Source organism: Lipomyces oligophaga, assembly GCF_038497815.1.
Source record: "Lipomyces oligophaga strain CBS 7107 unplaced genomic scaffold V1516scaffold_6, whole genome shotgun sequence".
NCBI classification, from domain to species: Eukaryota; Fungi; Ascomycota; class Lipomycetes; order Lipomycetales; family Lipomycetaceae; genus Lipomyces; species [Lipomyces] oligophaga.
Window position 1 is genome coordinate 878,813 of NW_027117790.1, and position 25,006 is coordinate 903,818.

Here is a 25,006-nt window from a genome sequence, read left to right on the forward strand (position 1 = left end):
GGTGGATGGGATCCTTCCCTGACTCTACTCTGCTTACTGCTATCTCGTGTCCTGGCACTCATAATTCTGCCACCTGCCACATATCTTGTACGTATTGATTAGACCTGCTATCTTGCTTTCCTTTTTTGTTTTTCTGCCTCGCTCGTGTCCGTTTCATTTTATTGTTCTGCTGCACAGGAACCTCCCGATTCCGGTCTACTTCTTTTGTGTACCTTGCCTCTCCAAGCAGGTCCCCTTCGTGGTCTTTGCGACCCCCTTCATTCATTTATATAACTGGAAAGTTATTTTCCCGTATGGTTTATATCCTCGTGTGTCTCTGGTCTACCTTTCTTGATTACTTCCAGCAAAAGAAACGACAACAATAATTTTGCGATATTTTACTTCCTTGCTTACTAACATCATTTTTTACCTCCTTGCAGTCCCTACCGTGCGCTGTCAAGGTACATCTATTAACAGTCAACTTACACATGGTATCCGCTTCATGGACTTGCGGCTCTCCAAGCCTTTGATCAACACCTGTTTTACTCTTGAGTCCGACCTTGAAATAGTCCACGGGGACTTCCCTGCATCCCTTACTGCACCTGTCAAATTATCAGCTGTTCTGCAGGATATTTTTGAATTTTTGACAGCTCATCCCACCGAATCTATTGTTCTTTCTATGAAGCATGAGGGTCCGTTTTCATATGAGGCCACTGACTTGGCAAATATCCTTCTCTCGTCGTCATGCCCTACTTACTTTGAAACTTTGCATCGTGATCAATGGTTTCTAGAACCGCGGATTCCCACATTGGGAGAAATTCGTGGCAAGATTGTTCTTTTTCGCCGGTTTTCCTGCGATTCAGAGGATATCCCGCGTCTCGGGATTCCTGCTAGCTGGACGTACAATACAACGGGAGAAACCTCCGTAAGTTTGCTTGAAGTTCCTATGCTTGCTGTTCAGGATTACTCTGAGTTGCAGTCGCGAGCGGACATCCCGCTGAAGATTGAATACATTATTCAGCATGTTAATCGAGCAGCTGCAGATGTGAATGAAAATACCCTTTATCTGAACTTCACTACTGGGTCGAATCTGTGGTACTTAGCATGCTGGCCTCGAAGAGTTGCAAAGCATACCCGGACACCTGTTGCGGATGTGTTTCCTGGTGCAAGTGGCAAGTGTGGCATCGTTATTCTTGATTTCCCAGAACTGGACCGCTGGAATCTGGTCAAGCTTATCATAGAGCGGAATAGTCAATTCCAAAGTTAACTAATTTTAGTAATTTCTTCGCGCATATCATAGCTATTGACAATGCTTTGCATTATATATATTATTTATATAACTATTAAAATTGTACCCTTTAATGAACGCCAAACAAAATCCAGTCACTAATACAAACTCGTCAGTAATCGCATATTAACAAACCGCTGAATTTAATTATCGTTTCGTCAAATGAAATGATTTACCGCTTATGCCTCTTGCTGCCGAGGCATTTCCTTTCATATCCGAGAATGGTGGACCATCTGGTAACGCACCCAGGACAGTAGGTTTTTTGCTTTTCTTGGAGATTTTCCCGCTATTCCCCAATGGACGAACAAGTTCTGCGGGTGCATTTCGGCCAGAAGCTACTAGATTTCGGACTTTAGCATCTGATTTCATTTCCTGAGGGATAAGTTTGTTGCGATTGGTACTGTGCGCGTTGTTGTTGGCGTTAAGGCTGGAACTAGATCCGATAGTCTTCTCGATTTGATTTAATATTCGTTTCGCATCTCGGTCGTTCCGTTCTTGCTGTACTTTTTGCCGATGCAGGTCCTTGAGTGTTCGATCGATAGATGATTTATGTTTTGAAGAAATTTCATGCTGCGATTTCCCGAGCTTCGTATCCAGCACGAACTAGGACTGTTAAGATAAAAAAAACATTGTATATAGAGTAACAACGCACTGATTTACAGGGCTTACACCAGTATTTTGACATAGTGACCTATACCCCCAAAAAAAGCTTCTCCAAATCTATCCAAAATTGATTAAGCTCTATATGTAAATTTAGCTAACTTGCAGAAATATTCTGCTAACAGAATTAGAAGAAAAGGTGGAGACAGCTGATCTGGGAAATTTCGACGAGTACCGGTTTTAGGTGGGTCTAGAAATTCCTAACGAGCAACAGTTTCTCCCAAAGTTAAGTGCAATCCAATTCTGTCACAAGCTGCAGGATCTCAGATCAGATTAGACCATAGGTAGGAAATCTACCAGGAATGCCAGAAAATTCATCAGAACACAGCCAGAAGTCGTCATATCGATCCACTGGTCATTATCATAATCATCACTACCACCATAGAGGTCACCATGACAGTGAACGACATAGGCCACTTAGCGGACACAAATCTCGTCGGTCAAGCCAAAGTAGTATAAAGGAAGATACCAGCCATCGCGGCCATCGTACTCGGAAAGAAGTTGATGAATATTCAGAAGATGAAGTAAGGATCGTGAACAAGAAGCGCAAGTTTGAAGATGACGAAAACACTGAAGGCTCGAAGAGTGGCGACGATGGTGACGTTGGTGACGTTAGTGACGAAGATGATGAAGGCGAATGGGTAATTGAAGCAAATGACAATCAGACACCGAACAAGTCCAAATCAAATGAATCTAGAGATCAATGGATGAACGCCGAGAATAATGACGAATTTGATTTTAGCTCTTTTGCTGGTGATCCGAGCAGCAAGAGCGAGTCGAAGTCGAACGTGTTTACTCGACAACCGAGACAACCAGGAGACGCATATTTTGTCCGTAAGTCGACGACAATGGACGAATTTTCAAATAATCCCGAGAATAGATCAGCATCTCCTGAGATACGACCACGAAAAACAGTTCCGATCAAAGCGAGAATCACAGAGACAGAATTGAACCGGATGAAGGCTGCTCTCATGAAAGCCAAGTTGAAAAAATCGCCTGACTACCCGCGTCTCGAAGAGGAATATAATGAAGCATTAGCTACCGCTACGTCATCTACAGATAAACAAGTCAACGTGGAAGTGCTTTCATTAATGGACACCAGAGGTATACTAACCGCCCCGGAAAAATCCGAATCAGATATGACAATCGACGATATGGTTGCCGAAGAAAAGCGAACCCGAGGTTTTAGTTCTTCCGAAGGGCGACAATTTGCAGACCGAATTGCTAGAGATAAAATGTTCAAGGCGGATCTGGACTACATCGACGATAACGCGGAGAAGCTTGCGCAAAGGATCCAAAAGAATAAGATCGACTTGAAATCTTTGGCCATCGACAAAGTTCACAAAATGAACAGTATATTGGATTCATGCCCCTTATGCATGACCGAAGAAGCTCCGCCAATTGCTCCTGTTATTGCTACGGGCACTCGCGTTTATCTGACATTACCTACAATGCCTCAATTAAGTCCAGGCGCTGCTACAATTGTTCCTATTGCTCACCGTCGATGCACTCTTGAATGCGACGATGACGAGTGGGATGAAATCAGAGTTCGTATAATCAATAGCTGGTATTAAATACAACTAACTAATAAATTTGCAGAATTTTATGAAGTGTCTAGCTAGGATGTATCATTCCCAAAAGCGCGGAGTTTTGTTCTATGAAAATGCTTCGAACATGCACATGCGAAGACATGCGTCTATCGAAGCCGTTCCGGTTCCTTACGAGCTAGCGGAAACAGCGCCAGCATATTTCCGTCAAGCTATCTTATCAGCCGATGAAGAATGGAGCCAGCACAAGAAAATCATAGATACGCTTGCTCGCGCGAAATCTGATGGACTAGGAAAGCGCGCCTTTCGACAAAGCTTGGTGAAAGAATTACCATATTTCCATGTCTGGTTTAACTTGGATGGTGGCTATGGACATGTCATTGAAGATTCTAGTCGCTGGCCAAAGGGAGATTTGTTTGCGAGAGAAGTTATCGGGGGCATGCTTGAACTTGAGCCGGACCAGATTAAACGACAATCGAAATGGCAACGGGGAGAAGATCCCAGAGCAAAAGGTTTTAAGGCAATGTGGGACAAGTACGACTGGACTAAACAGTTACTAGATCCATGATTCACTCTGGCATAGGTCTTAAAAGATAGACAAATATGTACAAAAGGGAGCATATGCTCAGGGAAAATTAGTAAGAACATAAAAGATAAATAAAATACGGCTTCGACACGAGAAAAAGGCACTGCATGCACCCATGATATCCCATTCGCGTTATTTACGTCCAGTCTTGGCTGCGAACTCGAGCCATCTCAATGATTTTCCACCCTTTTGTTTCAGGATCGTTAATATCTGCCGAAACTCTTGTAAATACAACCACATAAGCACACATCTGTACTCTATCCTCCGAGCCAGCAGCGACCTCGTTTGTTTTGAGGTTCTTAAACAAGTGTATCTCCTGTACGCGACAAGTGACAATAAGTACAGGAATATCGTCAGGAGGTAGTAGTCGCACTCGACTAATATCTGCGCCTCGAATATCAACGACTCGGCTCGCGCTATAAAGACCAGCAACACGAACTTGCTTGATCTGCTCTCGGAAAATGCTAAACGGAGCATCTGACAACCAAACCCGGAGGGTTTCTTCATCAGATGTAACATAGGCATCAATGATCTCAGGTAAAATATATTCTCGTAATTCAGTTAGAAAATCTTCGATCGTAAACGACGGATCAATTTCTCGAATCATTCGAACTACCTGCGCAGTTTCCGACTCTTGGAATGCTTTCCCGATAAAATTCGTAACGCTACGCACACTAGAAATGATTCCGTTTTCCGATTCATTGTACATTTCTTTGAATCTACCAAACGATTTTGAAAATCCGGAAGCTGTCTCGCTCTCACCTTCTGGCTTGGCGTCCTTATGTAACTCAATACCTGTTACTCTGAAATATCGGATCAGTACAGTCTCACATGAAAGGCCCCAAAAGATATATTAAAATAAAGTTTGCTTACTCTGTATTTTCAACAATTGGCTGGTTCGTAGTATATATACCCTTTTCAATTGCCTCTTGCCGTCGTTTGGCCTCTCGTTCCAGTCTATGCTTTCGTCGAGTCTCTCGCTCCTCAAAACCTCCGTATCGTCGACTGCGGCCGTCATCAATGGCTTCTTTCACCTCTTTATAGACCTGTGTCTCGCGAATCGGAGCAGTGGCTTTATCAATTCCTTCCGCCGCGTCATGAACAACGTCTCGCGTGGCCTTCACTACAGGTGATTCCCAAGCAGTAGATGCTGCGGAACCTACTGCTTCGCCAGCTTTTTTCAAAGTCTTCGCGGTGGCAGAAGTTCCACTCTAAATGCTAGTCAATAAAAACTATTCTAATCTAACCTTGATTAAAAAGTTTTATACAAACATACTTTTGCACGATCATAAGCTTCTTTTGCTTTCTTGTAAGCTTCGCTATCGGCGACCTGCTTGGTACCATCTTGAAGGGTCTTGATGTTTTCTTGCAGCTCTTGCGACTTATTCCATTCCTGCCTGAATGTATCCACAAACACTTGAAGAGGTGATTTCCCGGGCGGTCTTTGTTCGCCTTCAAACGTCGGTTTCGAAGAATGGAATGATCTAGTGAACACAGAAGCTTGTCTGATAGAAGCTGAATCTGTTCTGAAGGCTTTCAAACTGTTCAAACTGGCAGACACATTTTCTGCAGAGCGGCAAGAGAGCCTACTTGCTCGCATAGCTGTAATTATTTCTCGGACAATCTCTTGCCGAATCATGATGACTGGTTCAAAGTTCGTTCAGTTTAAGGACGACCCAAACTTTCCAGTGACCCGACAAAAATATTAATCCAATCAAATCGCCTCCGACAACAAATTAGGCTCAGAATTAAGCTCAATGTAATACCTAAGAATTCCCTGGTCTAGACAAACAAAGTCAACCTTTCTCGGTCATCTGCTCATTCTTAACTACTTAATTTTTTTTTCCTTTGATTCAAATTTTGTCTGAAGTATTCGGCCCGGTTCCTCGATGAGTTTACAAACCGGGTAACTACTTACTATGCTTGTAAACTAGATATGTTTGTACTAATTTACATCGGGTTGGTTTTGCATGACAGTTTTTGAGCCTTACGAGACGCAGACAAGATTGACAATATTTTAATTCAATAGTATATAAACTTTTCAAGATTTTATATATTTAGTTGGCTATTACTGGCATTCATAATCAAGGCATAGAGATCAACGGAAAATGTGTGAATTTTATCACGTGATATCACGTGATACATTGACGAATATTGGGAATTGTATGTATGATTGTTGATTTGGATTTCATAAAGTAAATCGGATCCATGAATCCGGTGAATATGAGAGACAAATAGGGAGCGACTGGTTGGCGTTGAGCGAATGAAACATTCGCTTTCAATTTTGATTGATATATGATGTCCCGTCGTATGTAGCAATATTATCCCGTTAGGTTGAATCAAAGATTTGCGAAGACTGGAAATCCCGACTGAGACGAGAGCTTATTAGGATAAAGATTACAGAAGTCTAAATAAGAAGTGAATTTCAATCATTTTTCATATTTATCGGAGTCAAAATGGGTGTTGAAGGACGAAATGACAAGCACCGTCGAGATTCGCGGTCTCTGACTAATTCGACGCGTCGCGTGTCATCTAGTCCGCGACACGACACTGAGCACAGGAAGGAAGAGGAAGTGGACGAGCTCGAAGAAGAAGAAAATCAGTCTATGTCTGGACTGATTACGTACGATGAACGTCCCCGCGAAGAAAGATCATATTTAGAATTCCATCCTGAATTGGCGATAGATATGCCGCTCCGAGTTAACTTCCTAGAATCCAGAAATCATTCACAGGGCCATTCGACGCGGAAGAGGAAGGGTCATGGATGGTCAAAAGCGTATAATCCCAGCACAAAACCAACTCAGGAGAAACAGTTTAGAGTGATCGGAAATCTGGAAAATGGAGTCGGAGTGGAGTTGGACGAATTACATGCTGGTATTGGGCGAACATACCATGAACACTTTAAGATGCCCAATTCATATATTCGCCTGAAGAAAGTTGGAATGGAGCCTGAAGATCCCAACGCGGTTGAATATGATATGGATGAGCAAGGTGAGCGATCAGGCATGACTTGGTCACGAATGACTAACTAAAATTTGTTCAGATGATCAGTTTCTTATAATACTCAACGAGGAAAGACGGAGAAAGTACAACGCAACTCCTATATCTCGGACGTTATTTGAAATAATAATGACGTTAATCGAGAAGGAATGGTTTTCACTGCAGATCCAGTTCCCCAAGAAGAACCACATGGAAGCGATTGATTTACTCAACGAGACAGATGATTCCAAATGTGCGATTTGTGATGACGGTGAATGCGAAAATAGTAATGCGATTGTGTTTTGTGACGGTTGCAATTTAGCTGCACACCAAGATTGCTATGGTGTTCCATTTATTCCTGAAGGACAGTGGCTCTGCCGCCAGTGTCTTGCCGGGTCAAATGCGAAAGTTTCCTGCATTTTCTGTCCAAATAAGGGCGGAGCATTCAAGCAAACCGACCATGGACAGTGGGCACATTTATTATGCGCACTTTGGATCCCGGAAACTACAATCGGAAATACGGTGTATATGGAACCCATCGAAGGAGTTGAGAGGATTCCGAGACAAAGATGGAAACTCAGTTGCTACATCTGCAAGCGCAAGTCAGGTGCTTGCATTCAATGCATGAACAAGTCCTGTTATATGGCATATCATGTTACATGCGGACGTCGTGCCAGACTCCCGCTATTGATGAGGTCTTCAGTAAGTAACCGTGCCCTCAATTACGAGCTACTCGAGACATTTTGTGAAAAGCATTGCTCGAGAGAGTATTACGCAGAAAACGACTTGGAACACTCGGTGCCTGCCGCTCAATATTTCTATAATTCGCTCACGATGAATAATCGATCTTTCGTGGATGAGCATGAGCGGAAGAGAGCCAGTGAAGTCCCACGGATACGGCTCAATTTGACAAATCTGACTGCTTCTGTGTCTAATAATAACAACGGCCAGGACTCGAGGCAAAATATAACAGACGAAGTCCAGCAACAGCAACACCATCTTCAGCCGGTCATTTGGAAAACTAATTCCGGTGCGCCGGTGATTCCGCATGTAATCTATAAAAGCATCTGCGACCAGTTGAAACGGTATAGTGTTCGAAAGCGGAAAGAAGCCGTTCGCGTCATGTGCCGGTATTGGACACTTAAGAAGGAAATTCGCCGGAGCGCAACGCTTTTGAAAAGATTGCAGGTATCCATGGAGGTAATTACTCTAAAGCTTTGTGCAGACTTTGCGATATCAACGTACAGCTACTAACTTGTTCACCAACTAGACCATGCCTGCTCGCAATTTCACAAGAGAGCAGGAAGCTATGCGAATGAAATTTGTTTCAAATGTACGAAAGGATATTGGACAGCTTTTGCAGATTGCCGAATGTGTGGTAGAACGAGAAAATCTGTTACTGGAGATTGCCAAAACTAGCAAAACTGCAGGAGATCTGGTCATCAAGTAATTAGCCAACTAGGGAGGTTAATCTAAATCTAACAAATTGATACACTAAGATCATTTTTCCTTAATCAGTGTGATCATAGGACTTGCATACGATATCGATGGAGTAGTTCAATCTTATATCTCTCGGATATTGGCGACACACAGGCTAAATTTAAAACGCGAATCATTGTGACTGATCCTCGGCAGTGATAGAGAACGCATGCTCAAAGAAGGTTTAGTTTGGCTTGAAAGGTTTTAACCGTTGAAGACAAGAACTGATTAACATTTCACTTCGTTGATCTTTTCAAACTGACATCAACCCAAGCTTTAACATATCTCGAGTTCTAAGATGCATGTAATGTACCCATAGACAACCTCAAAGCTGAGTTTGACCAGCGTAACTTAGAGTGGAATTATTTATTTTTTAAATTCTGTAAACCAATGGTCATTTGAGTCGAAAATGCTACGAAAAGTTTGCCGAAACGAAGCGCGGTTCACCATAATTGCTAGCGCTGCTAACTGACAAGCCCATCAATATGTTGAATGAGAGTTAAATAGGATAGGGGGCTTGAAGTTTAAAACTGCTAGCCCGGTGCAGCAACATATAAATATAATATATTGGTTTGACGGTGGAGAAAAAGTCGGGCAGACCCTGGACAAACGACAAGGCAGGTAATCGGAGCCTATCAATTCAGTATAAGCAAGTGGGTTAGCTTCTTCTGACTTACTTGAAAAAGAGATAGATTCTGTTATCTATGAGGCCATCCTTGTAGTTTTTCTGATATATCTCACCGTGGCTTCGATAACTGTCCAGGGTCTAGACGAATAGCAACGATGAAGAAGACGGTAAGCCCTCTTTCTTGGTTAGTAGCGATGCCGCACAAGGCTAGTCGTTCCCATTCAGCTGTTTACGTACGATAACGGGACCGCGGGAGGGTCATCTACTCTCGGGCGGGAAGAAGCCAAATGTGCAGAGCGAGGGTTTTAACTGTCGTGATGAAAAGAATGACGTTTCAAAATGTTGGTAGTCCCCGTTCTCCCCCTTTCTGAGCATTCGGGATGCCCATGGTGTTTATATTAGCACGCAGTTTTTTTACACATCCGTACATGTCTTACGGTCAATTATTACGCAGTTAGTACGGAACAGCCAACTGCAATACAGATCTGAGACCCCATTTCCAGCAATTCGAAGATCAGATCATAGATGATGACTAGTCAGAACGATTGGGCCGAACGTATGGCGGTAAAACACAAACCCTACCAAATAGAATAAGAATTAGGTGAACCCAAACTTGTGAGCACTGGTGGTCGAAGCATTCAACGCTCCCTGTCCAGCCGTCGGTCAAGTCAATCCTCAAATATATCTATCATTAGCTTGCGCGATACTTACATATTACTGTGTCAAACTTTGGTTAATCGATGAAAAAATGACGTCGAGACGGGATCGTTCTCCAGTTTGGTCGACTTCCTCTCCAGATCCTCTCCAGATCCTCTCCAGAGAATGAGTGAAGTTAAAACTATGTTTTTGTGGAGCTCCACCCGCTCGCTTCTCGTGGAGAAAAGCAGAACAGAAGACAACGAAAAATGGAAGCAAGAACTTAGCTTAACACTCCTCACAATCAAAGATAATCAGCTGAAGACCACCGAAATGGCTGCTTGGTGCGAACACATGTCAACGTCAAAAACTGTTCCAGAGACAAACGGGAAAATGTACGCATAGGGTTATTGTTAAGCCATGTCTGGGGGACTATGATTTATTGGCGAGAATCTGAACTCATTCTCAACAAATTGCAATTTGTAAGTCTAAAATTCTGCTTGTCTAAACAATGATGTACAAATGCATATAATAGATAGCTAATAATCAAAGATCCCAAACCAGGGTGAGCTCGCCTTGACAATAGACCTAATGTAATCATGAAATCTAGAGCAGATTTGGAAATCAGGTGGAGGTCAAGTGGAGGTGTAGCGATAGAATGGGCGCTTAGTCGACTGTTTTTACTTATCAGTCGGCGCAAAATCGGGCAAGTCGAATAATTTGCTGTCGTTATTACAATTCAAGACTGGCATCAAACTATTGTCAATCTTTTTGTTTTGCGCACGTTCTGTTCTATTTTCCTGCCTATTATCAGCAACTCTTCTAGGTATTTTGTTCGATTATCATGTTACGATCCGCTCGTCCTATACCCTCTATTGTCCGATAGGCAATTAAACGGAGGAACTGATCATAATTGCAAAGCGGAGTTACAGTTACAATTATACCTCTGTTTTCAGTCTATTTAATTACTTGATCATTGACTCGTGCTAGCTTTTATGGAGATTAGACTACGATTCTTGCATCAGCAGGAACAACAGTTTGCGGATGAACTCTTCCTAATGAAGTAGGTTACATCAGCATGGGTTATCAAGGGGTTAGTAAAAACTATCTTTCAACATATTATGGTTGAATGATTTGAATGATTTGTTTCATTGTCCTCACGTGGAAATATTGGTCTTACTGTCTAAAATGCCGCCAACCAAAAGAAGAAATTCAAACAGACAAAATAAAATTGAAAAATAAACGAAGTTAAATAGCAATAATGATAGAGAAGAAGAGCAGCTCGTACCTCTCTGTTCAGCCACATGTCGCCATGCACGCGCCATACAAGACCGAACTGACAGGTCGTACCACCTACCCTACTCGCTTAGCCGTTGGGATTAAAAAACAATGTTGCGTGCAGTGAAGAGACTTTGGCATTAACAAATTACGAGTGTTCCAAAGAAGTGCATTTGTTTAATGAAATTCTTAAATAAATAAAAATTGAAATTTGGAATTGAGCATTAGGTTAATCAGATTGACTTATATTTCGATGAGCGCTACTAAGATCCGGCTGGGGGTGGGACTATGTCTGTGAACTAGATGTATTGGTGTAGATAAAGTCGATAGCAAGATATGGACAATATGAAAAATCTTTAGTATCTATCTCTACATATATTTAAATCGTCACCTTGTAGTGGGCCATACTGTAAATTAATTACGCCTAGAATTTATGATTGCTATTATTTACGATGTTTTATCTCAACGTGTGATCAATCAGATAGTAGAGCGAAACTGGACATCGCTCAGAGAAGGTTGATTTCAGGTCAAATTGCGAGCATAATCTAAATTCTGGTCAAGTCATAGCAAATGGCACCGAAGAATACAGACCCGTGCACACGCAAGCGAAAGATTATGAGCAGACCTCGGAAAGTAGGGAAACAGTTTGGTCGCTTGGTAGCTAGCCGGTGCTCGCTGGGAAGGATACTTCAAGCATGTAACGTGTTTCAGCAAGCGAGTGTAAGCGAGAGAAGCGAGGCGCGAAGATGTGATTTGATCGCTTGATAAAAAAATGTGAAAAAGAAAGTATCAGTCTACTACCGAATATTAAGCGCGGAGATTTCTTTTGTTGGACGATTGCACGGCATTGGAGTTTTACAGCAGAAGCACTTGGAGAAGACATCGTGATCCGTCTGGGAGGATGAGAAGGCTGGTGAGACAGGTCTGCGGCGTCTGAATTCAGGGATGAGTTAGCTCTGTGGCTCAGCCTGCATATGGCGCCTTGAGCCGGATACGGCGCCAGGCTCCAATTGATGTGGCTGCCGCAATTGCTATTGACTTTAGCTGTCAGCGCGGTGTTTGGGATGACAACAGAAGAATCGGTGGAGCGCGAATCGCAGCAGAAGCAGCGTTATTGGCCGACCCAAGTCAGATCTATGAAATATTAAAGTAAAAGAAACGTAATTTTCAGGCTGCGGAAGTTTAATAGTCATGTAGGCTTGATCTGTCATATGGAGCTTTTCGCGAAGAGTGCCTGATCAATGGTAGCTTTTAGATCAAACACCGATTGCTGCACCAAAGCGAGAGCAGTGCCGTACAGAGCAGCCCAGTGCCGCTTGAATATTAGCGGACTCCAGTCGCGCGAGTCTACAGTCTAAGGGTAATCTATATTTTCTGGTCATTGGGCTTATTTCTATTATGCCATTCACCATGTGCTATTAATTAGTGTCTTATGTTGCCTCAAGATCACTATATTGGACTTCTTTGCGATCCGCTTGGTCAGCGGTTTTCCTGTAGTATCGGAACAATCGGGCCGTCGTCGTTGCCTACAACAACATTTTGTCCTGACGAGCTCCAGTCAAATCTCAACGTGGCATTTGGCGAGAACTCTGTTACTATCCGCTTGTTCCCACGTAGATTCGTACGTTGAAAACAGATTTTGGCTGCGGGGCGGATCGCCCACCGCTAGGCAAAACTGCGATACCACATCTGCTTTTTCTGACGAAGACAGTGCAAATTTGACAGAATTAGCCATCCAAAGTTTCTATCCGCTTCTGCAAATCTGCGACTCATCGCTAACCTTCCGCGAACTACGCGCCTCGTCGCCCAGTCATGCAATTCGGGTCACGTGAAAATGCCGTGCGCTGGTGCGCCGCCGCAATGTTCGTTGTTTACCAGCGCCGTGAAGGGCACAAAATCCTGGAATAGGCTGCTGTCGCGCCTTCTGGAACCGCGATGATATATAGGAGCGTTTGAGTCCTTCCATGGGCCTTCTGGAAGCCTGTCTCGGTTCTTAGGAAGCGGATTTCTTTTCTTCTTCGCTCTCTAGTCTACGGCATTTTTCTGTGTGTTGATGATGCGATAGAAAGTTGAGCGTTCTCTCTGTATGGACAGAGCAGGACAGCGAAGACAGGACTGCGAGTACAATGCGTACAAAACTGTTGAGCAACTCGTTCTTCTACCTGAATGTCTACAGTCTAGGGTGTAGAGGCTAAGAAGGAAGCGAACATAGACGAGTGGGTGAGCTGGTAGACTGGCCTTTTTCCGCTGCTGGTATAGCTCTACGTCACTATCGAGACGAGACAGATGCTCAAGATTTACGATCTGATCTATACACTTGCCGTGTCATACATACAGGAAGCTCCCGGAACTGAGCGCAATGCATGCATGTGTGTCCGCGTCGCCGGAGAGATTTCTGTCCCGAGCAGATGTCAAGTGCCATCTCGAATCGTTTGTTGCAACACGGCACACGGAGACATGACACGTCACGGACGCGGACACGGAGACGGACACGGCGCGAGCGAATGCGAGGAACATAGAACTAAGACGGCACCGGAAGGCATCGGTATTTGGTATGTTTTGTAGCAGCGACGTGGAAGAGCCTACGCACGGCATTTTGCTCTCAGATTCACGTAAGGGGACGGTGGGAACGAGGTCCTAGACGATCCAGTCCGTATGCACTTCGAGCCGAAAGCAAAGGCGACGCTAGTCAAAGCGAGCGCGGCGCAGTTTCGCCGTGTGGCAGCAGCGAGCCATGCCAAACTTGAAAAGGAGATGCAGAAGCCACTCGGCAGGTACCGACATTTGACCGGGATGAGTAGCCAACCGTGAATTGCCGTAGTTAATAGCTGGCCAGGTACGACATCCGCACCGCCACAGCACGGTACAGGGCGCCAAATTGCGTAGCATCCAGAATGTATTGAGGACTGATTTCTGCCCGAGTATCTGTAAACTAGATAGTAAACACTGCAAAAGAAAGAAAACTAGTGATCACAATCAATAACTTTTGTGTCCAGGAACCAGAAGAGATCAACAAGCGAGCGAGATCAGGTCGCTACAAGCTACTGGGCTAGGTGCGAAGGAGTGGCCGTCACCTATCACTATGTTGTGTCATTGCGCATTCTCCTGGATACTCTCGCAACCGCCGCAGCCAGACAAACAGTACCATCCAGTAGACCTCCACCGCCATCACGACGAAGGTCAAATACATGTCCTTCAATTCCGCACTATTTCTCACACTTGGCCATAGGCTCCCATCAAACGCAACTCTTAGGTGCTCGCTGTCAACAGCGACAGGCGCCGTGTCCGCGTAATTAGTCCCATAGTACCTCGCCAACTCCCCCGCCAGCCCGCGAGCCAATTGAGTCTGTTTAGCGACAGAAGACCATAGTAGTAGCAGTAGTAGCAGCATCAGCAGAGCAGTACCATCACACTTCATTTCTTCACGAAGTTGAAAAACAACAATAATAGCTTGCAATGTCTGAGCGGTACCTGCAATCAAGTCCAGACGAGAAAAAAGAAATGTCTTCAGCAACCTCGCTCCGCCAAATACTGAAGAGCGCGCCGCGCAAACGGCCTTTCTGTCCCGTCCGAACGAGAGAGAGGAGAAGGGTCACCTTTCCTCGAGTTGTGTTCCCGCTCTCGCTTTCTCTCTTGACACTCTTGACTACCGTCCCGCAAATCCTTACAACATAGTGCGCATGCTCTGCCATCACCTTTATCCGCAACTCGGACCTACCTACATCCAACGCGCTCATCGTCTCCTCGTCTACCGTTAATTCCTTCGCATTAAGTAAGACTTTCGCTGCGCTCTCTCCCACAAAATATACCGTGCACTACTACGGTATGTCGTGGTACCTCGTTCCTTCCCTTCGTTAGCGCTACTCTCTCCACCCCACCACCTCGCTCTTGCTTCTACTTGAGACTATATATCCCCTCCGCGCCCGCCCATTGTCTCTCCCCAAGCTGTTCTTTTGTTCTCTCTCGCTCTCTTCCTCTCTCCCGTCACTCACACTCACTCACTCACACTCACTCACTCACACTCATCCTCTCCCGACATTCGTTCCACCTTCTCAGTATTGCCTTGCTACAGGCAGCGCGCCCTCGCTTCGTCCTCCTTCCTACTAGCCATGGCCTCATCCTCCCACTCTCCTCACAGGACGCTGCCGACCTCTGCCCCTCCCGCTCCCTACTCGACCTCGATACCATCCTCCGCTTCTGTCGTGTCGGCCAACAGTTTCTCTCCTCAACTCTTTCAAGACACTCGTTTTCTAGACCAATTTTGCTCCAACTCGACTCCCACACCCGCCTCCGGGGTATTTCCTAGCTCTTGTTCCTCCCAAATCTGTCAGTCGCAGTCGCAGCTTCTCTACAGTCCGTCATCAACTCTTCCCTTCCAAGAGCAACACTCTCAAGAGCAGCAACTGCCTAGTCTTGTTATACAGCATGCGCCCGATCCTAACGATCCCTCGCTAAATGGAAACTTCATATGGCCTTCCATACCGATGTCATCTCATTCCGCTCCCCCGCACTCGCTCGCGTCCCCCTCAGCTCCCTATGGATTCCCTACCAACTACTCCAACACAACTTCTACTGCAAATGACTTGTCTATGCACACTTCAGCCTTGAAGCCGACCGCGTTTTCAGAGATTGACCACTCGGCTCTTCCCCTCAGTCCTTCGTCTTCAACCGCTCCCTCGGCGTCCACACTTACCACCGCCGATCAGTTCGAATCGACAAAGCCATCTCCCTCGCTCCATGTGATCCCTCACGAGATGAATCAAACAGAATCAGAGTCGTCTTTGTCATTAACGCCGAACTATCTTTTGGATTCTGATGTTCTTATGGGTTTTCGCTGGAACTCGCCTGAGCCGTCAGTGACATCGACTTCGTCTCCACGGATATCCGACGATGGGACTTCTTCAGTTCTTGGAGCTGTCTCAAGTTTTGGGGTCTATCGTTCATCGACTTCTGCTATTAACTCGCAGTGCCCATCCCCATCAGAATCTGTGAATATGGCGGCAAGCATGGCTTCGGCACAGCAGGATGTTTCCAGAGAAGCTCATCATCAGTCTACGAGACCGATCGTCTACAGCTCCATGATGGACCAACCGTACGTCTCGGTCAACAACCACATCCAAATATATTCTCCATTGACGCCTACATCGATCGATAGTTCACCTACAGTTGTTGATAGCTCCGGAGTGTATTATAATGTCGCAATGACCAAGCCGAGTTCATTTACTCCCATGCAGCATCATCATCAACCTAATAAACATCAGCAACCAAATCAACATCAACAGCAACTTCAGCATCAACAGCAACAACTACAGCAACAGCAACAACAGCTACAGCTACAGCTACAACAGCAACAGCAACAACAGCAACAACAGCTACAGCTACAGCTACAACAGCAACAGCAACAACAGCTACAACAGCAACAACAACAACAACAACAACAACAGCAGCTACAACAACAACAGCTAGAACAACAACAACAGCAGCAACAACAGCAGCAACAACCACAACAACAACCACAATCACAACAACAGGTACAACAACAGGTACAACAGCAGGTATCAAATACACAGTCACAGCAGCAGACACATATTAATGAAAATCCAACACATGTGAACCGAGGATATTTTCGCTCACATTCAGATGTCACGGAATTGCGGTTCAGCACGATGAAACGACAACAAGATGACCCTATGGTTGGTTCTTTTGGAGGTTTTACCGGAGCATCAGGGTCTGTAATTGCCGGCTCGGGATCTCTTCTCAGCTCAGAGACAGGAATGAGCGCGGGTAGCAACAACAGGCACCTCATTACGGGAGGCAACACCGTAAATGTTCCAGTGGGTTTGATGTCTGCACCTAAGCGGACTGCCTCAGTACGACATTCGTCTTTGTCCGGAGCAACATCGGCAAGGGATGGCAAAAAGCAATGTCCAATCTGCAGAAAGCCATTCAAAAAACTTGACGATCATTTGTGGACTCACTCTCAAGAGCCCAAACCACACAAATGTCGGGCAGGATATACTAACGGGAAACCTACCTGTGAGTATGTGACACAAGGATTTGCCAGAGTAGCAGATCGCAATCGCCATGAGTTAAAGCATTATGACGGACGATTTATCTGTCCATTCGGAGTGGCCAAGTGTCGGATTGGTAACGAGCGATTTGGCCGTCTGGATACGTTTAAGCGTCACTTACGAACCGTTCACGGCGATATGATATCAGGGATGAGTGGTAAGAGCAAAGGAGGAGTTGGCAGGCACCAAACAGAGGAAAGCACTACGGGGAGCGTAACCGCTTCAAGCAACTCGAATGGAGGAAGAGGAAGGAGGAAAATTAAAGCACTTTCACTTTCGGCGAAAGGCGTTTCGAGTTATAGTTCCTCTCCTTCGTCATCTGCGATTACCCTTTCTGGTGCTATGGGTCGCGATCCAAGCGAAACCGTTATAGGCATCAGTATCCCTACTGAAGGCAGCAGCAGCAGCAGCGCTAGTAGCAATAGCGATCAGCAAAATGGACTGTTGAATTGTAGCAATTGCTCGCAAACGTACGGAGACGTGGATGAGTTCATTGGCCATTTAAATGATTGTACATACGCAATGATGCATCCTGGCGAAATCGTGGGTTCCGCGGGCGTTGATTCCGAGTAAGAATGGTGTACCATTTACTCCTTTTTTTTGTTCATAATTCATATATACTTAATTTTTCCGATCCATAAAGCGAGTAATTTTGACATGAATTTGTAAAGAAACGAAAGAAAACCGTAATGGAGTTAGTGAGGTTACGGAATTTACGCTTCCTCTTCTCAATTATAGTTTTTGGACGGGCGTTGACTGACTGCGAAGCTTGTATCTAGACATAAGGGCGGGGAATAGGTTTAAGCTTTTTTTTGCTCTGTTTTTGTGAACTTTATGAGTTTACTTTGGTTTGATAGCGGTGTTCGTGTTTGTGTTGATAGCGGTGATGTGAATGGAAGGCTGCTGGCTGATTTGGAAGGGGCGGGAAAACGTTGTTCGCAAAGGGAGATATAACACAGATTTTTATAGTTTCTTCTATATGTGTAGATTTGCTTAACTTTAGAGCTTATGTAGTTCGGGAGCAACTTTGTTCGCTAGTGGATAGATGACATTCCAGGGATAATATCAGTACTTGAGATGAGGTATCGTCGTGATGCTCTGCAAGTTCCCGTTGAAAATAATCAAGAAACGCGGAAATCCAAGAACCCTCGTTCATGACAGGCCTCGAAAAGAAAGAGCATACAAAGAGACAATGTGAAAGGTATTGATTGTTGAGTGTGTGTCATTCCGTTAATCCGAAGACATTCGTGTGGAGGTGGAAGTGCACTTGAAAAGTAGTAGAAGGAGGGAAGTCTACCAGGGCGTCCGTCTACATCAGTTAAAGAATCGATCGCTACAAATATTTGGAATAATAATTTTTGACAGCTTAAACAAGCAAGGAGATACGTAAGTTGAAAATCAAATAAACAGGTTGTATCTTAATGCATTTTAGAGTCGAACCATTCCGCAAAGACAGGACCACGTACAACGAGCGCATCGGAGTTCTGAAATTCTCTTCTACGAGCATGGATAATAAATAATACGAGAAAAAGCAATCTCCTCTGGTTGAACCACTTTGCCTCGATGGTCAGACCCGCCGAGGCCCGCAGACAAGTTCATGTCCGTCGGGCAGAAAAAGTTCATCGGAAGGTCGCCGAACGTTCACGGCCACCGCGACCAACCACAGTGGCAGCTTTGATGAAGAGCCCGTGCCCTTTCGTTTTCAGTTAGAAATAGTTTATACGAAGGGCGTGAGGGCCAGGTGGGAGAAGGGAAGGTGGATAGTGAGAGGAGAGGGGGAACGGAGTATAGTGAAAGTAGATGATTAAGACATCTAATGTCCAACATAATAGAATAAACAGAACCACTAAGCAACAACTAGAATGGGCCACTTTAATGGCCGCGGGAGCTACAAAGTTCTACTGAGAGTATTTCTAGCGACGGCGTTCCGAGCGGACCATAAAAAAATCAGAGAAAAAAATAATTCAATAATCTTGTTTTTAACTTCCTTCCCCGTCGTCAACGCCGTGTGTTGCTTCCCAGTTGTTCTACTGACACAGCCTCAAGATACGCACGTAGACACAGACACAGGCACAGGCACGGGCCGGCAACTCTCAAACTGTTCTCCCTGGCTGCCTGTTGGGCGAGAATTGAGACTGTTCAATCTAGGCAGCACATTACGCATATAAAAATAAGATATGACTTGTAATTTTGATCCTCGAACAGTGTCTTCCGGTGCCTGAATATCGCAGTGACTTGTTTCCGAATCTTCTCCAGGATTTTAGACTAAGACAAAACAGATACGCTACAGAAAACTCTAATCAATTTTTGCGAAGACCATCCAATTCCAGTTCCAATTACATTCTACATACTTTATTATTAAGTTGTAGCTTACGGCCTGATTGATATTTTTCGGTATTCACTAGATAATAAATAATATGTGCAATCAACTTGTCATTTCATTTTACATGCCTGCGCAACGTACGTCCACGAAAAGGCTGTGCGTCAATTTTGGCAGCTGCTTTCAACCCCGTTAACAAGATCTTCGACTAGCACAAACTTGAGCCAATAAACAAAGCATAACTAAATGAGTCAGTGATATCAAGCACCTGAAATAAGATTTTGAAACATCGTAATCTCTGGTTTTTGCATCCGTCCCTTAACTGGAGACAATCCTACATCGAAACTACTATTGTCTTTTCGCAGATATTAGTTAGAAACAGAATCATGTAGATGCAATTACGGTTAAAATCAGTTGAGGGCTTGTATCCTATATGATAAGAGAATAGACATCCATGAATTAATGGCTGACAGTAATTGGGGTCATAATTCACATTGTTGGGTAGTGATGCCGAACTGAGTTGTCTTTCGTTCATGAACATAGGCTTTATCTAAGAAGCATAATTGACTCCTGCATATACATATACTCTGTGACGGTAAAATGGAACACTTCGAAAGATACAAGGTATTCGTTGAACTCTAAACTCGTTGCAGTTCGCTAGCAATTGTAAATGTAAGTCTCCTTCCAGACCATAGTTCGTATCTAGAGATTCTTGAGGAAATGGATATACCTATTCCAATTCTGAATGTAATCCTGTAAATCATATTTGATCTGATAAGAATCTCATAAACAAGCAATACTGCTGAGGCCAGGGTCCTTATCCAAATGTTAAACAGTTAAACAGCTAGTGACTGGTCATAGACGATAACAAGATTAACAAGAATGATAACTCATAGGTCTGGTTTGCTATAATCTATGAAGCCTTATACCGCAACGCGAAGAGCTCTTGCACGTAATGAAACCCAATCAGGAAAAATGAGGATCATATAGTTGGAATCAGTAACAAAGCCGCCACAGTATTATCATCTATGAACCAAGCGGCCATAAAACTCCAGAATGTGACTGAAGAAGCAGTTGTTAAGACTCTAAAATTGAACCAATATCCTATTCCAAACACTGGGTTATCACTGTATCACACATTTCACTTTCTCAAATGTGTTCTATATCATAACTTCAATTGATTAAATCTGCCGAATATTCAGCTTTTGCCTCTATGCTCCTCGAAGTCTGTACTTGATAGTCACCACTAAAGTCGTAAATATGATCCCTAATCCATAAATATATCGTCGAACATTGAGATGGCAAGCTATGTCAAAGCCGAGCCGAGAATTCACAAAGATCTTGGCGATGCATAGCGGTATTTTGATTGTGAGACAACAGCAGAAGTTAAACAAGCCTTAGAATGGCAGTCGAATAGTGAAGAAGCCGGTCTAATCAAGAAGTAATTGAGAAGGACGATCCGATAAAGAACAAGAAGCAACATATATAGTATTTCAAGCGTTCTAATATACTCTATACAGCAGCGGCTAACATGTAAGCATCTTCGCGAGCGACTTCTAGTGCATTTCGCTTAGCCTAGAGAAGAGGCGCTAAGTTGTGTAAAAACGGTAACAGAATCAACTGAAATTCACTTTCTGAATCGTCCAGTGTATTAGTGCATTCTTTTGAGCTGCTTTGGCTAAAAACTTGAGTATGAACTATCGAGCGCTTGATTAAGCTGTCAACAGTAGATCATCCTAAGCCGGGATCAACGGGCACAGATAAATATTATAGTAGCTTCGCTGAGGGTAATATACCACAGATACAAAACTCTCCATGATTTCCCGCTATTTTCGGTAATTTGCTAGTTAAAATTTTACACACTTGGAAAAGTTTCGGACTACGGACGTTGGCTAGACGTCAGCCTCTGTGTATATTGTGCGAAACATGACAGTCAAACTCATGGTAGCATTGACTTAGCCTGCTCGAGATTTCCTCGTCAGCCCAAGCTGCAGCTTCGAAATTAGCAATCCTCGCAAAAGAAAAGTCTTTGCGGAAAACCACCTGTCTTCCTGGCGGCTGATCGTCGTCGTCGTCGGTGTTGTCATGGTAGTCGCAGAAAGACTTCTGGTAAGATGCCAACTAAGAATGGGGCTGAACTTATTCCCGTTATAGCGAGCAGGAATTTCTGGGATTGACAGGTGAGTCCAAACACATAAGAGACAAAGTCGGCCAGAATTCAGAGGAAATCAAACTAAGTGCAGACCTGCCCTGACAAATCATAAACAGTCGAGAGGGGCAAACAGAATAAGCTTCTGGTAACGTCCTGCCATGATTCAGTCTGACGGCTGCCTATTCAGTCTGGCCCTTTCGATAAACCGAACAGTCACAATCTTAGATAATTCTGTCAAATAAAATACAGTAGACTACAAAACAAGAAATTCCATGTCGGCCTCAGATTAGAGCTTTTGATTGCCCTTAAGCTACTAGCGTGAGACGTGCCCTTCTAATCACGAGTCGAGAGACTGCATCGACGATGGCTGCACGAATTCCAGCACGTGCAGTCAAAGACGAACTTGTCAATAAGTTTACACTTGCTAAACCTGGACGATTCTGCCGACCACAAGCGCCAAAGTTCAAATATTAGGTTCGATCTTCATAGCTCTTCCAAATGCGACTAGATGTCATAACAATCCGCGATTACATCTATTTACTCTTCACTCACGCATGTTTTCTCTCTCCCTCCTAAGTTCTATGTGCAGCGCTCACGAAAGACCGCCGCTTGAGAAAGTTTACCCGGATTAAATATCGCGAACTAAGTCTCCCATTATGATAATTACTTCAAATTATCCAGCGAGGATATATTCAAGCAATTTTGGTAATAGTCGAGAGAAGCTTCAATATGTGGTCAAGCTCTAAAATTGGACCGTACTGCAAATACTGCTTCATCTACACATGCCACTCTTCTCGAAATCTGAACCGACTGCTGTCGACTTCAGTTGCTCGACAAAACATCAAGGATCCGTCAAACTTACAACAAGCTCAAGCTCCCGAATCACAGCTACCCAGACCTTCGACTGAAAAGAAAAAGGCTCCCGGTATCATATCATCGTTTATTAGTGAGACTAAGAAAAACGAAGAAGAAGCAAAGATTAGAGAGAGCCAGGTCGGATCATACTTAGTCCGGCCGATAGGCATGATTTCTGCGCCCAAGGCCTCGGATAATACAGGACTAGACACACGGACATTTGCACAAAAAAGGGCAGACTTTGTAGACTATGATAGGCATATTGAGAAGCGAAAAGGATTGTAAGTGCTTCAGCACATATGTTGACCTAGACTAACTGGCATACTAGAATGGAGGAGTTTTCGAAGTCATATTTCAGCGAAATGAGAGATTTCACGAAGACAATGGGTAAAGAATGGGTTGCCCCGAGAATGTACTTTCGGGCGGATAAAGCATTGTATATGCCGAATTTTTTTGGGCCGACATTACTGTCATCCAAACCAAGCGATACCACCTCCGTCTTGCGCGGAAAAGTGTCTGTCGTGAAGCTTTACTCTTCGGTTTCTGGCGAGCAACAAGTGAATTCATACTTCAAATCTCCTGCTTATGCTGCAGGAACCCATTTAACGGGCGACGAGGATTATCAAATTATTGATATCAATGTTCCCGAGAGCTTTGTCAAGCGCTGGGTATCCAAGTTGTTTGCCGGACGCACACGCGCAGCACTACCTCAGCATCGGTACGCGAAATTTTTCTACGCTTCTATGCTTCCCCATAAGCTCAATCGTTCGATTGGCTTTGTCAATAAATTTTCGGGCTACGTGTATATAGTTGACCGAGAGTGTCGAATCCGCTGGGCAGCCTGTGGAAAGGCAGAACCAGAGGAACGAGAATCTTTTGTGCAATGCTTGAACGGTGTGCTGGCTGAGCACCAGGCACACATGCGACATTTGGCCGCCCATGGAGATCATTAATGCATTCGTCTTGGACCATGGTCGGAAAGAAATTGTTTTCTTGTATATAGTCTCACCATTCTTGCCCGTAGGAGTGAGAGAGTTCTGATGTCAGAGGTACTGCTGGCACGAATCAAATTATTGAAAAGGGATTTGTGTCCATATCACGTGGCACACTAAAATAGATCGTAACTTGTACCTGAGCGATGAAAGTCTATGACGCAAGCGAACTGGCCTTAAATGATCAAACAGTCAGCTTGCGCTGATGAAGAATTCGGCCAATAGTATAGTTGGCGTAATTTACGGTACGGGAAACAATTCATAGCTGATTAAAAATGTACTTCAGTCGCGATGAGACATGCTGATGGTCATGACTAGATTTCTGGGTATTGGATGTTCTCGATGTGCTCGACTATGATGGTTTCATGTGCGGGAGGTTGCAAGAAGGCGAGCACACAGCCGGACGCGTAGACAACACGTAAAATGCATGTAATCAGCGGACTAGATCGATCTGTTTTCGTCAATTCGTCTCGACAGGCCGCAGTTTCATTAAACCACAGACCTCTCCGAACACCGAACCAAAAAAAACAAACGTCACCGACTGTCTAATCGATCGCAGCTCATTAGAGCGCACCAGCCCCACATTTAATAGCGCGGATGACACCCGCTCGGCGCTCACCGTCCGCAATTACAGTTCACCAGCCAGCAGAAGGCTGAGTGTGCAAGAATGAATAGCTTTCACAGTCCTCAGTGCAGACGACCTCATAGACTTTCTTCTGGCCTCGATCGGATCTCATTGTTGAGGTTGTTTTCGCCTGCTTTGAAGCTTTCAGTCTTGTAATAGTTCGCGTTATTGCAAGTTTATACCCTCGTCGCCAGACTTTTCTTAGTTCTCCCGCGTCAGCCGAAAGAGAAAAGATCCCTTCCAGATCACCCTCTGTTACACTACAATTTTTCCGTCATCGACTTTCTCGCTTCTACCTCGTCATATCTGCCGATCCTTTACTTTTAATTTCCTTTCTATTATCTTGCTAATGGAAAGTTCACTATTTTCTGTTTGATCCTTTTTCTCTCGCTCTTGTTCGCTGCAAAACTATCACATTCCAAGTCCGCTCCCTATTTTCCATTCACTCCCTTTATTTTATAGCCTATACACGTTCTTAGTCCAGTTCCCTAGTCCTCCCCCATCAGTCTGCTTACACAACTATTTCCTGCAGACCTAATTCCTGAGAATTTGTGTTTGTTTGTTTCTCATCAGATTGTTCTCGTTCTGTTTTCGCTCTCATTTGGCTTGCCTTCGTGATCCTTGCTAATTTCTTTTCCTCTCGCTGATCTGCTTTCAGCGCTTCCGATCTATCTCACCAGCCCTCATTCTAGTTACCTGTTGACCATGCAAAATCAACAGGGCCGCGGAAGGCTACATATTGCTCATCGACGGTCTCCGTCTGAGTTGACTCCTCTTATGAGTATGCGAGTGTCCTGTTGTGTCTTCTATTTGCTTGTATAGCCGATCTCGAATGTGGTCGTTGCTCATCTTTGCCAATTTTTCTCTCGTTCGATCTTTGTTTTACTAACAATTTTAGTTGAACAATTAGCTTTACAACAGCACATGGATC

General features: G+C 44.3%; 8 protein-coding genes across 8 annotated transcripts; 5 read left to right on the forward strand and 3 right to left on the reverse strand.

Moving 5' to 3' along the window:
* The first annotated feature begins 253 nt into the window (after window positions 1–253).
* Window positions 254–1,421, forward strand: V1516DRAFT_678908 (PLC-like phosphodiesterase). The gene has a single exon (XM_066922820.1). The coding sequence runs from the start codon at window positions 482–484 to the stop codon at window positions 1,244–1,246; it is 765 nt and encodes a 254-aa protein (XP_066776318.1). The 5' UTR covers window positions 254–481; the 3' UTR covers window positions 1,247–1,421.
* V1516DRAFT_484629 (uncharacterized protein) lies at window positions 1,317–2,090 on the reverse strand. The gene is made up of 2 exons (XM_066919091.1): window positions 1,920–2,090; window positions 1,317–1,870 (listed from the first exon to the last, which is right to left on the reverse strand). Exons 1-2 carry the CDS (start codon window positions 1,950–1,952, stop codon window positions 1,415–1,417), a joined length of 489 nt encoding a protein of 162 aa, XP_066776319.1. The 5' UTR covers window positions 1,953–2,090; the 3' UTR covers window positions 1,317–1,414.
* Window positions 2,091–2,775: 685 nt separating this feature from the next.
* Window positions 2,776–4,042, forward strand: V1516DRAFT_626784 (CwfJ C-terminus 1-domain-containing protein-like protein; the record flags this gene model as incomplete). Its single annotated transcript, XM_066919761.1, has 2 exons — window positions 2,776–3,474; window positions 3,527–4,042. The coding sequence occupies 2 exons, from the start codon at window positions 2,776–2,778 to the stop codon at window positions 4,040–4,042; spliced, it is 1,215 nt and encodes a 404-aa protein (XP_066776320.1).
* On the reverse strand, window positions 4,029–5,887 carry V1516DRAFT_678915 (Tim44p). Its single transcript, XM_066922821.1, has 3 exons — window positions 5,337–5,887; window positions 4,934–5,271; window positions 4,029–4,863 (listed from the first exon to the last, which is right to left on the reverse strand). The coding sequence occupies exons 1-3, from the start codon at window positions 5,697–5,699 to the stop codon at window positions 4,197–4,199; spliced, it is 1,368 nt and encodes a 455-aa protein (XP_066776321.1). The 5' UTR covers window positions 5,700–5,887; the 3' UTR covers window positions 4,029–4,196.
* A 779-nt stretch (window positions 5,888–6,666) lies between these two features.
* V1516DRAFT_626926 (PHD-zinc-finger like domain-containing protein) lies at window positions 6,667–8,489 on the forward strand (the record flags this gene model as incomplete). Its single annotated transcript, XM_066919770.1, has 3 exons — window positions 6,667–7,051; window positions 7,104–8,239; window positions 8,310–8,489. The coding sequence occupies 3 exons, from the start codon at window positions 6,667–6,669 to the stop codon at window positions 8,487–8,489; spliced, it is 1,701 nt and encodes a 566-aa protein (XP_066776322.1).
* A 5,640-nt stretch (window positions 8,490–14,129) lies between these two features.
* Window positions 14,130–14,707, reverse strand: V1516DRAFT_678925 (uncharacterized protein; the record flags this gene model as incomplete). Its single annotated transcript, XM_066922822.1, has 1 exon — window positions 14,130–14,707. A coding segment is annotated over exon 1 (344 nt), but the record flags the coding sequence as incomplete, so codon positions are not given.
* A 10-nt stretch (window positions 14,708–14,717) lies between these two features.
* V1516DRAFT_678926 (uncharacterized protein) lies at window positions 14,718–17,767 on the forward strand. Its single transcript, XM_066922823.1, has one exon. It carries the CDS (start codon window positions 15,170–15,172, stop codon window positions 17,702–17,704), a length of 2,535 nt encoding a protein of 844 aa, XP_066776324.1. The 5' UTR covers window positions 14,718–15,169; the 3' UTR covers window positions 17,705–17,767.
* Window positions 17,768–22,332: 4,565 nt separating this feature from the next.
* V1516DRAFT_665604 (ATP10 protein-domain-containing protein) lies at window positions 22,333–23,411 on the forward strand (the record flags this gene model as incomplete). Its single annotated transcript, XM_066920687.1, has 2 exons — window positions 22,333–22,739; window positions 22,787–23,411. 2 exons carry the CDS (start codon window positions 22,333–22,335, stop codon window positions 23,409–23,411), a joined length of 1,032 nt encoding a protein of 343 aa, XP_066776325.1.
* Between the last annotated feature and the right edge of the window lie 1,595 nt (window positions 23,412–25,006).